This window comes from Antennarius striatus, chromosome 7 (genome assembly GCF_040054535.1).
Source record: "Antennarius striatus isolate MH-2024 chromosome 7, ASM4005453v1, whole genome shotgun sequence".
NCBI classification, from domain to species: Eukaryota; Metazoa; Chordata; class Actinopteri; order Lophiiformes; family Antennariidae; genus Antennarius; species Antennarius striatus.
The window spans coordinates 7011106-7024444 of record NC_090782.1 but is presented as its reverse complement, the minus strand read 5'-3'; the positions used below and the strand labels follow the sequence as shown (position 1 = coordinate 7024444).

General features: G+C 40.1%; 1 protein-coding gene across 1 annotated transcript in view; it reads right to left on the bottom strand.

Annotated features, from left to right (window-relative positions):
- Positions 1-13339, bottom strand: part of insrb (insulin receptor b) — an 81455-nt gene that overhangs the window by 49331 nt on the left and 18785 nt on the right. The window contains exon 2 of the mRNA XM_068319107.1: positions 12254-12802. Within this exon, the coding sequence (XP_068175208.1) occupies positions 12254-12802 (549 nt within the window). The remainder of the gene's footprint in view (positions 1-12253; positions 12803-13339) is intronic.

Genomic DNA, 13339 nt, shown 5'->3' with positions numbered 1-13339 from the left:
AGTTTAGAAACAATAATAATTTCCAGCAGCGTCTTCTCAGGGATTCCTTTTGTATATAAGTGACTATGAGCTTCAATAACAGTTTCTGCCTACTGTTGTTTAACCTAGCCAGGATATATATGCGTTCAAAATACGTTAAACAATTGAAAATCAGATTCTCTTTTTTTTTCTTGTGAAAAAACAAACTCCACAGCCAAAAATCACTATAAATCAATTTTTTGGAACAATGCTTTCACAAGGAGGTGAATTAACAACAAATTTCTAAACAGTCAAATATGTAAACATCCAGTCCTAACCCCTTCAGCTGAGCTGGCGAACCACCTCAAAGCCACCCATGAGATTCTGAGTATTCAATAGAGCATAAGCATCACATATCCCAAATACAGTACATACCAGCAGTGGTGCTTACAGACTACGTTAAGTCCCTTACATGCGGTTCTGAGATTATGTATGCCTGAACACAGAACTTCCCCGCTCAACTGAAGCAGCAGTGTCAACTCTCTTCAGTAAGTTAACAGTGTACATGTACAGACTGTAGCTATACCGACTGACCAGAAGTGTTTATAGAAGGGCTAGCATAATTAAAAATATATATACAAATATATTTGGGTCAAAGCTGGCCAAACTAATGACGCTTCTATTTTTATACAACATATGATGTCTGAAATGAAGAGTGGAACTGTGACAACCTGCTCTATGAATACATAAAAAATGCAAACATCCAAGTCTTGCATGACATCTTTGTCAGGGAAAGGTTTGTCAATGCAAAGGTTAAAAATCTATTATATAAAATGATAAATTCCCTTTATCAAATTCATGGTGATGTGGATCATGGTACAATAGTAACACAAAATTTAATTTCTTCGTATTTTTTCATGAAAATTTTTCTGAATAGATTTTCTAAAACATCTCAATGGTTTGTAAGCCAGAAAAACGCAGAGCGTTCATCTTGATTCTTTGTATATTTAATCACACAATCAGTTTACAGTGTGTACATACTGTTCTAGGTGCGAGATTGTACCGATTCCTTTTAATCGTCAGCTGTGTCTGAACATATGGATGCACATGCATTTGATGTGGAAGCATCAAGTCATGTGATCATGCTAAATACCTGAAAACAATCTCATTTTCTTAAGCAGGACAAGACATGTTATTTTCCATCCTCATGTACAAATATACAGTATAGTGTAATCTTTACAGTTCAACTCTCCTCTGAGCTGCCTGTAGTCTAATGTCCAACAAGCTGACTCTCAAACAGGGGATTGTATTTAATGGAGTGTTGCTTGACAATTAATCAAAGCAACATTTGCAGCGATATAAGAAGTGATTATTTTGTAGGTTTCAAAAGCTACAATCAACTTATCAAACCTTTCATTAATTTTCTCTCACATGTAAATAACATCCAGTCCACTTCTCTCTCTTTATCCCACCAACTTCCCCCTGGGGCCCAGTTCTACAACTTGGCAATAGAAGGTCCTCAGAACAAAGGCAGGAAGTAATGAGGAAGTACTTACACACAGCTAAAGCAGCAACAAGCACTCATCTAGTAAACTTTCATTCACAGGTCAGACACAAACTCACACATAAAAAAAAACCTCATGTACAGATGGAATCAAATTTTACTCCAACTGGGTGGTACGACTGTGTCCTCCTCAACAACACTGTGTTCTAACTGTATTTCTGAGCTCTCATCCTACACACTACTTACATTCCTAAGAGCTAATCGCCTGTTAGGATAGAGAGCAACAAGGTCCCTGAGCTCCATTTAGCCTCATGTGTGTAACTGCAGCGCTTGATTCTCTGTGCATGTGAGTATTTGTCGTACACATGTCTATCTGAATGTGAGCGTGCAGAACAGGATGTGGGAGTGTCTGTCCATTGATGACCTGGAGGAGAAAAGACAGATTTTTCCAGATCCCATGTGGCACTCAGCTCATGGTGTGTGAATGGAGTGGGCAGAGAAATGCTTACAATATCATAGACGTGCACATACCGTATAAGAGCGATGTAGATTATTAACACTAAATTGGATTTGTTAACAAGGACGCTAGCTTCCAGGAAGGAAAACACACGAACATGTGTGTGATGAAGAAAGGCAGGCAACCATGGAAAAGCTTTAACTATCACAAATGAATAGCATCAAAGAGGAGCTTACACGCATATACAGTGCGCCCTCGTTCTTTGCGGTTAATGCGTTCCAGGAACACCACGCAATTAACAAATTCTACGATAGAGCAACAAACTATCTTATTATTTACGGTAATTTAAACGTTTATGACCCTCCCCATAGTGATATTAAACCACCTCCTATTTGTATTACCTTTTCCCGAACTCTTATTGACAGTTCGAAGCACTTTTGTGTCTCACATGAGTCTGAGACTCACGGAACCGAGCGGACTTCCGCATCCCGTCAGCCAATAGAATGCGCGTATGGTATCACGTGACTGCCTACCAAAAATCCGTAATGAGGTGAAGCTGCGAGCTTTGATGCGCGAATGTACGAGGGCACACAATGAGAGAGGGATGAGAACAAATGTACAAAGCTCTCTCTTCTGTGTGTACGAGTGGATCACTATCAGAATCACATCACTAACATTTTGCATCCTAGAGACTGTAACACAGATGCAAGTTGTTTGAAACATTTTGTCTGAAACAACAGAATGACATTAAAAGATTGTGGTTTTTACTTTAAAATACACAGACACAGATAAATATACTGAAATGTGCTCCAGAAGCAGGAATTTGACATTTCCAGTACTTTAGAGGGTATTAAACATAATTATTAACTGGGATCATAACATTTAAAAAAAATGCCCTGATGAACATTTATAATAATAATAATAATAATAATAATAATAATAATATAGCCCTGAATAATATAGCCCTGAACAGGTAGATGAAAATGGCATATTAGATACTGTATATGCTAGTAGTTGGTAATCATATAAGTTCAGTACTTTGACTTCCTCTGTCTACAAGATATTAAGCCGACTGTAAAATAAGGTCTTGCTTTCAGGCAGCCAAGTTAATTCCGGCGAGGAAGTAGAAGGCACAGGATACCATTTCTTGTTCGTTTCTCCTCTCAGCGAAAAAGCATGTGGGTCAAAGTTGAAGTAGCCCCAGGACTACTGGATTATTGAAGTTTCATTTTCAGACAATTTTTAGATGCAGGGAAACATATATACCCTCTGGGTGTTTAGTGTTTATGTGTCTGACGGAGTGTCAATCACTCATTCAGCAGGTAGCCACCCTCTTCCCACACGTGATCTCACGCGAACAAGCACAATAACGTCTCTGCAGGAAAGGGCTTGAGCCAAATAGGGAGGAAGACTGACCTCATCTCAGTCTCATAGACAGCAGCTTGAAGATTTATTATACTTTTTTAATCCAGAGTGGGGAAATTAAGGTCTCTTCTTCAAGTTTACTTATAACTATGACTACATTTACACAGCAATGGTAGGATAATAACATAATATTGTAATAATGAGAGGTAAAATATCTCCAAGGAGCTTTCTACAAGTCCAGTGGATTGATTTAAACAACTTTGGATAACCATGAACCAGACATCTTTTTGGCAATTAGCTTTCCCTGTGAAGTAGTAGCACAAACTACTAATGCAACATTTGATTATTGATAATAAGCAAAACATTTCGTAAACAATAGTAACCTAAAATGACGAAGGATTAGTGGCCTCACTTAAGAAATTAATGTAATGTGAAGATTCCTACAGTATCAGCCAGTCTGTCCATTTGTGTTCATGCTTGTGGGTTTTCCTTTCCACTAAGCGCCAAAAGGCTCATTAAGAACAGCAGCACAAGAATGAAATCATTTATGTTCTTGTCTTTAAAAGAATGCAGAAACGGTATGAAAGACAACGAACAAGATGAAGAAAGTCGGGGTGCAGACTGAGGTGAGACAGTTTCACACTTCGATTAAGTGTATGGTCTAGCCTTTAGTTTTTGTTCGTCTGTGGATGCAGGCCAGCAGCACGCTTCACTTGGCACCCCAATCATTAACACTACCATTTTCTTTCTCTTTTCAGCATTCTCTAGCTTGTCACTTGCTACTGTGGAAAAATATATTTATGTGTGAGTGTGTGTGTGGTATGTGTGTTTGAGAATGTGTACCTGGGAATCACACTTGAAATGCCTTACAGTGTTTGTTTTGCTCCGTTTATTTTGCTTTGCCCAACCTCTTCTCTTCCCCCTCTGGCCTCCTCATCTGGCCCTCATCTCATCCACTCCGTCTGTCCACTTTCATCCGATAGCATGAGGAATAAAAAACACTGAAGGAATTGTCAATGTTGTTATTCTCCTTTGCTACTGCAACCATGAACACCAGCTGTAATCAGTAACAAGCACATTAGTTGATCAGAATGATCCTTATAATGAGCTTCAGAAATATTTTTCTTCGTGTTGGGTACGAAAGGGATACTGGGCTTGCGCTAGCAGATCGCCACTATGCCGTAGGCAAAGTAAATTCCAGAGCGGCTACAAGGTTTTTAGACTGTGTAGCCACAGTGGCGTTCTTATTTTTTGGGGAAAAAGGGCTAAAACTTGCACCTTTTTTGGACTCGCGAAAATCCCTGAGCGATAACATAAGAAAACACTTTTTCTCTCGCTAGGCGGTGCGGATGCCAACGGAAATAGCCGAGTGACCCGAACGCTCCCGGTCATTAAATATGCACAGCCACAGCTGAAGCCACAATGGCCTCTGGATCCAAGGAGTAAGATTCTACAGAGGAAGAGGATTATCTTCCCATAGATCTGTCACAGTCGAGGTGACATTCGGACTTTTATTTTGTGCTATGTCTCATATCTTGCCAAGAATCAAAATTATTGAAATCAAAGTGTCTAAATCAAAGTTAAAATGTCTTCTAGTTTAAGTAAAACTTACAAGTAAACATTGAATAATATTTTGTATGACTGTATCTTAACATAATGAATGCAAGTTTTCAATTGTTGAATGTCACATTTATACCTGCATGAAGTAGGAAAGAAATAAAGATAGTTAAGTGTGAACTGTTGACTTTCGTGTATTTTTGTACAAGTGTTGCTCGTCACCGCAGTGCGCTGCCCCACTGTCTTTGACACAGAATGTGTCTTTTTATGTCTTACTCAGTTTTTTTACACTGAGCCACAGTGGCTTAGTCATACTACCTACTATTGGAAGCCCAGGGATGGACAGTATGGGCATGAGGAATGATGGCATCGATCAGTGATCTACGTGTAGCTGTTGATGTGATTATTGTTCTAAGGCGGAATGAACTTTCACCTACAATGCAGCTCCTGAAAAATGAAGTTTGTGCTGCTAAAACTTAAACAAATTACATACATTACATACAATAAACACAGTTTCGTTTCATTCTCAATACTCCCACCAAGTACAAACATTTCTATTCTTCCTTTATAATGTTTGTGTTACCTAATTCTTTTAAATCTATAAACTGAAGTTAAACTTGCATGCTCAGCTAAGAGTTCAGATAAAGGAAACGCTTGGACAGAGTTCAAACATGCTAAACTCTGGTCAGAAGGGTCACAAAGCCTTGTCACGTGACACTAGATCATTTAAGACCGATCACCGTGATGTGATGGTCTAAAAGTGGGCTGTGTAACAGTGCGAGGGCACTGTCACTCTGTGGTTGTGTGTTTGTGCGAGTGCCTGAAAACAATTGCTATGAACAATAAAACACCTAGATGCAGGCAAAGTGAACTTTGACCTGAAAAGCTTTCTCTCCTCCAGCTTGTGTGTGCTTTTGTGTGCGCAAGTTGTGCAAGCACAGCGTTGGCTGGTGTTTGTGTGGCTGAACACAGTGTGCCAGGCCTCAGCAACAGATAGAGCCTTGTCTAAACAGGAGATCGACTGTTTGTTCCCATTCCCTCTCTCTCATCTGTGAATATTACCCTTACTTCCTCTCTCTTTCTCTACTTTTCTCTCTTTACCTCTCATTTATTAATCGACTGCTTGGGTTTCTTTGTTTGCTTTTCAACTCATAATCTGCCTTTGCACATGTCATCTATCCATCTGCCTCTCAATTCAAATAAGGCTGTGAATTCATCCCTCTTGGTTCCATTTTTTTATCCAGACATTTTTTACTTTAATAAGATGTTTGATTTAGACGCCACTTAAAGAGGACAAAAGAATTCTTGACTCTTAAATTAGAAGTACATTTGTTGTACAAACGTGGGTGAGCAGGTTGGATCCACATGCCCACATATCTTTTTGCAGGTGCCAGTAATCCGCAAATCCACTCAGCACAGACCCAACAAGCTTCCATTTCTATTGTGTTTCTAGCTTTTATTTTTCTTACTGAATTTCAGGGTCAGCAACAGGCTTGTTTTGACATACAAGCCATAATTTAGAAATGATTATTCTCAGTTTTGAGATGAGACATTCGTGTAGAGAATCAGCTGCAGATCAAAACTGAAAGGACAGCTGAAAAACTCATTCAGAAATTAACGCTGACAATTGGTAAAGCTTCTGGAAGTTTTCATGTCTACATGAAGATTTAATGAAACACACTGTTGAACTACAGTTGACCAAAGGAAAAGCAAACAACTATCCATTTTCAATCAGGCAACAAAGCCACAGTGACTGCTGACAGCTTGTAAAAGTTGAGAAAATTGCAGCCTGGGTACACTTCATACAACCCAAACTGCCTTCCGCATCCAAACAGCCACCTGCACTAAGTTTCAAAATCTGCATATTGGTACTAAATTAAATACATATTCACAAACACAAACAATCAGATGTACATACATTGTGGCTCTCCTACTCGTGAGAAGCATGTTCAAGACCAGAGAAGTGCAGGCACCCCTTTATCTCTTACCTAAGTCAAGTGAAACCTTGTAAAAGCACAATGAAACCCCCCCAGTTTCCATTCACACATCCTACAAGTATAATTGGAGAGCGGTTAGTGTGTTTGTCTGTTTGTATGCCTGCAATTTCTCCCAGTCACATTCTTTTAATCCCCTACAAACTTGCCCCAAAAGACGTTCAGGAAACCAGATGCTGCATATGGTGTCTTTAACGAACAACGGAGAAAGGAAAAATGTGTGTGTGTGTGTGTGTGTGTGTGTGTGTGTGTGTGTGTGTGTGTGTGTGTGTGTGTGTGTGTGTGTGTGTGTGTGTGTGTGTGTGTAATAATCACTAGATTTAGTTTATATCACTATACTGCGAGTTGTGTTTGTAGTGCGCGCTTTTTTTTAAAAGTCTGACATTCACCTTTCATTACACTTCTTCTTAATTCCTGTCTAACATTGGCTTCTCTCAACAGCATGTCTGTGGGCTTGGGTTTGGGGGCTGGGGGGTTCAGGAGAGGATGGGACTGAAACCATAGTGACAGCTGATGCAGAAGCAAAGGTCTCAGTGATTGAGGGGGTCAAGAAACGGGTGTATTGTTCCAGTAAAGTTGAATGTTCCTTCATTTGCACCATCTTTGGTGCATACTCACACATGTGTGCATCTAACTTTGTAAACTGACTTTTCATTCACAAAAACCCTAATTAAAGATCCAACAGTTTCCTCACGTCACCACCCAACACATGTTTCACTGTACATGGAGCAAAGGCAAACACATTTCTCTCTTGAAGTTCACAGCTCTCTCTAACCCAACGTGACCTGAAAGATGCCATGGATATTGCTTGATTTGATACCGCTAATGAATATAAGTGGTGGCTTCATTGTGATCAACCCCAAGTTTGAAATACTAGTATTTTCTGGTAATTTTTCAGGAATTAAAACAAATGCACGTATGGCATCGGCATAAAGAAACATGTGATAAACCGGTTATGAATGACTTTTTCACTTTAACATCTCAAATTAGTTCTGACAATTCCCTTTCCCACAACACCCATAACAAACTGCTGACTTAAGTAGATGACAACCACATAAAGAAATTAAGTATCGACTGCTGCAAAGTGAATGTAAACAGCTAGCCTGTAAATTGTTTGCAAAGTACGATCTCCCCAAAAAGCTTTTTGCCAACAGTTCTGCCTTCTTAGTTTTCATTGCTGTACAATTGATGAATGTTTGTGTCCCCTTGAGTCTGCCTCAGGCATACATCATACCAGCCAATCAGGATAAAGCCTTGAAGCCCCAACTCGACAATGTTAATGACTCTTCAGTCCATAGCAATCCATATGGCAATTGCATTAGGTATCTTAATTATGACTTTGTTCACAGAACTGCCCCGGCTGCACTCTGCTCTCTTGGTGCTTGAATCTTTGCTATCTTCAGCAAAAACATATTTTTTCTGAAGTTCACAGTTCAGTTCATGTTTTGTTGGAAATGCAGCTCAGCACAGCAATACTTGCAGACAGCTTTGGTTTTATTCAAAGTTCCATCTGGAAACTTAACAAAATTTACTGTTCAGCCAGTGAAAAGATGCCTTCTCATTGAAATGGTACAGGCCACAGCTACAATAAAACACACATGAGAATATCTATGCTGGAATTAAGCAAAAAAGTTGGTTATTTGATTATGCTGTGTCTGATGCATCAAGGTCTCAAAGTGACTCAAGAGTGGCAGAGTTTTAATGTTGACAGCACTATTTTTGATACATTTCCAATGTTTAAATATAAGACAGCATTGATTTGAGCAAAGCACAAGTTTGTGTTTAGTCTAGTCTCTTTGGCTACTGTAAAAAATGTCTGTGGCACCGTGGAGGCAATGCTCTCACCTCCAGTGGGGAAAGGCAGTTAAGCACACTTACGTAAAACACACACAAACATTTACATAAAGTGTACACATATTATCCCAAAAGGTAACGCGCGCGTGCACGCACACACACACACACACACACACACACACACACACACACACACACACTCTTGCAGCTATTGCATCATGTTCTAGTAATAGCTCACACACAGCTCTTGACTTAAGCAGAACCTGTCACGTGTTGCAGAGCAGTGTCAAACCTGCTACCCTGGCCAATCCAATGGAAAACAGGCATGACCACACACGCACATGGTGGGTTGACGTACTGTACGCCCTGCCCTCACTGCTTATCATTTCCATTTCACATATTTGTCCAGGGGCTAAATACATCAAACTTCTCAGAAATTATCTTGAGACAACAGTAGTTTATATACCAAGGTAAAATTGCTACCACTTCTTAAAGAACACACATCCCAAAAAAAGAATATATCCCTAATGACTACATATTGCAGTAAATTTCCAAAATAAGTGTACAGTCTTTGAGCACCCATCTAAGTCTGCAAGCATAGATCTGCTTTTTATCACCAACCGATGGTTTTGCTTTGCATCCCTTTCCATTTAATTATAGTTCATAACCAAATTGATAAATAAATCTGATGAAAAAAGATTAGTTTCAAGTTTTTAAAAATGCATTTTTCCATTGATAAAAGCTTAAGTCTACATATATGTGAACAACTGTATTTCTTTGTATTTACTTTCATAACATTTTTATATCTTGACTGATTCATTGTGAATAATAATGTTATAAAAAGATTCTCTTTGAAATTGAAAGTTTTCCATCACCTGTGCCATTCCTCCTATAATACTGTGTGTGTGTGTGTGTGTGCGTGCGTGCGTGCGTGCGTGCGTGTGTGTGTGTGTGAGCGTGTAGTGACATAAAATCCAGTATACGAGAGCCGATCCTTGTTGTACTTTCTCAATGATAATACCTGGCAGAAAATTGAGGAGCCAACCTCCAGGCTCCAACAGTTAATATTTAAGCATAAACATGTCCCAGGTCACTGTGTTTGGAACTGTAGCCTTTTCTGTCTGACATACAGCCAAAGAGAAAAAAATACTACAAATCTATTGTTGTCTTAAAAATAATAAGAATTCTCTTCTTATAACAGAAGCCACAGACTGACCAAGTTGCTGTTTGCAGCAATCAAAATACGAAAACTCCCAATACCTTATAATTAATAAGTGTTTGCACCCATGATGTCCAAATTAGATTTGAATTTCCCTGACTCAGCGTCATCCCATTACCGGAGGATCAGGAGTTCAGACCCCAGTAGGGATGTGCTGATGTGTCCATGTATGATTTTTACTAGGCATAACTGTATGTGACAACAAATGTTCCTTGGTCAAATCTCTAGACAGTGACTGCTAATCTCGGAGTCTGTGACCCCTGTCTCCTGATATAAGAGTTACCTCATTTAGCACAGGAATAATTACCTAAACAACATCAGTTGTTTCCATCAACCCTTTGGAAGACCAAGTCTCCAGTGTATAGTCTAATTGTATATCTAAATGGATGACTTTAAAACACTGTCATATTCTGGCGAGATGTAATGCAATCATGTCAACAAGATGAAGATTTCTCCATTCCTCCATAAATACACAGCAATCAGTCTACTTGTTGAATTGGTGGGTATCAGGGGTAAAAAGTCTGACAGTTGTGGACTTATATTCATTCATTTCATTTCACTTTGTGCAAGTTGTGCTGGGGAAAATGTCAAAAACCTAGGGATGTAAACAGTAAGTATGAGGTGCCAATGCATAATGTACCAAGCTGTGGTCTAGAGCTTTACCAGTACTTCTCATTTTTTACACTGCCAAATCTGTACCATTAACTCTTAGACCTCTGACCTATTGTGGCCATGTTTATTATTTCCGTACAACTTACTACATTGACATCTTCTTCTTCTTTTCCTTTCGGCTTTTCCCTTCAGGGGTCGCCAAAGCGAATCAATTGCCTCTATCTAACCCTGTCTTCTGCATCCTCTTCTCTCACACCAACTACCTTCATGTCCTCCCTCATTACATCCATAAACCTCCTCTTTGGTCTTCCTCTAGGCCTCCTACCTGGCCGTTCTAAGCTCAGTATCCTACTACCAATATATTCACTATCTCTCCTCTGGACATGTCCAAACCATCTCAGTCTGGCTTCTCTGACTTTATCTCCAAAACCTCTAACATGTGCTGTCCCTCTGATGTACTCATTCCTGATCCTGTCCCTCCTGGTCACTCCAAAAGAGAACCTCAGCCTCTTCATCTCTGCTACCTCCAGCTCAGCCTCCTGTCTTTTCCTCAGTGACACTGTCTCTAGACCAAACAACATCACTGGTCTCACCACAGTTTTGTACACCTTTCCTTTCATTTTAGCTGAAACTCTTCTATCACACATCACACCTGACACTTTCCTCCACCCATTCCATCCTGCCTGTACACACTTCTTCACCTCTTTTCCACACTCTCCATCGCTCTGGACTGTTGACCCTAAGTACTTAAAATCCTCTACCTTCTTGATCTCTTCTCCCTGTAACCTCACTCTTCCACTTGGGTCCCTCTCATTCACACACATATACTCTGTCTTACTGCGGCTAACCTTCATTCCTACTTACTACATTGACATATTGGGCCAAAATAGACATACACTATCAAATTCGAAAATGGAAAAATTGTATTTTATTGCACATAAAAACCAAAAACAATGCTCATGGATCGGGTTTTGAACTCAAAAAGGGTTGCTATAGGCTTCTGACATAACTTCTGACAAAGTTTGTGTCACTTATGCCACTCTTCAAAGCAGTTTCTGTTCAAAATGAGACACAGCACCATGTCACGTGGTTAGTACTTCTAACCACATTACTTGGCATGACTACCTTTCATGTACATGACACAGCTGGGCCACAGCTCAATGTGGAAGTCCTTGTGGGTCAGGGGCTTCACTTGGTATGACTGATACCGCAATGAAGGAATTAGGTATTCGCAGTGGCAATATGTACAAAGTGCAAAAACACTGTGCAGTACTAGTGGCACACTGGTAGCGGTACCAGCATGCATTGCACATGGTAGCACAGTCGCTAGCGGTAGTCGCTAGCATGCATGGTACCGCTAACGACTATGACTAACGACCGGTAACGACTAAATGCACATGAGAGTTGTATTCCAGCTTGTACGATGGCGACTTTATGGAGAGAGATGGCACCTGCCATCTGATCACACCAATAAAAGTAGCCATTTGAACCTCTTGTAAACAATCATATCTCCGGTTTTCCGTCGTCAACCGGTTCCAAGTAAAAACCGGAAGTTTCACGTCTACTGTCATGTAAAGATGCGTGCAGCAATACACGTGACAGACTTTCTTTGTAACGATTGATTTAAAGCCATAACGTGATCTGATCGCTGGGGCACAATCATTGTGCAATAAGGGTTGAAGTCATACTAATTTAAGCAATAAAATCATGTGAGCAATGTGCCCACAGAGAATCAGGTAACAGTTTAATTTCGATACTGAAGTTATTACATCAATTAACACACAAACACTTACTTCTCTGGCAGTGATTCTGTGACCAGCAGCGCCCCCTGAAGTGTCCGTTGATCGTGTTCTGCGGGCAAATGGTCTGACCTTGGGCCGTGCCAGGACACACATCTCCGCACTCTCTGTCATTCTTATTGGCCACGATGAAGTTGTCCTCCACTGAATCCAGGATCTTGGACCAATCCAGGGTGGCCAGGTAACATAGGTCTGGATTCTTCTCAATCCTCACAGCACCTCGTGTTATATTCATGAGACTGTGGAGGCCCACCTCCTTCAGCTGCAGCATCTCATAGATCACAAGAGCGTAGTTGAAGAAGAGGTTATTTCCACGGATCACCGTTAAGTTGGGGAAGAGATCGCTGAGACTCTCAAGGCCGTAGACCCTGAACAGCAGCACAAAGTCGGTCACCACTCGCAGCTTTGGATAGCTGAGGCCACGAAAGTCCTCTGTCTTGGTCTTAAACATGAGCAGAATCTTCAGGTGACCCTCAATGATTGTGCAGGTCTCCAGCGACTGCAGGTTGGTGACATTGTTACGAATGTCCTTGCTCTGGCAGACTGGAAATAAAGAAAGGAATGTAGTTGTCAGACACAATAACAAACTTGTTAAATTTTTATCAATATTCCAAATTTCTTGCAATGCTTACATATTGACTTTCATTTAAAAAAATAAAATGAATTCCAAAGAGGTAACCTGCTAAAGAAGTTGCTCTACAAGTTTCTTTTCACACTACACATCTTTTTCCAGAGGACATTTAAGTAATTCACAAATGCGCGCGCACACACACACACACACACACACACACACACACCCACACACCCACACAAATATCTTGTAAAGGTTTCCAAAGGTCTGAGAAGTGTTATTTTCCTTGACCACAATCAAAGTATCACAGAAATAAATAAAACACCCGTGCAACTACAAAAATCCTCCTTCTGAGAACGGATTTGCCGTTTTACGTGAAAAAGAAATAAATGGTCTATGGTAACGTTAAGAATGATGTTTAATAACCCTTTAACATCACAACAGAAGAAGAGGCGGTCTTAGTCAAACAAACTCAATATTTTAGTTTTCCCCTTTCGATAATCATCTTG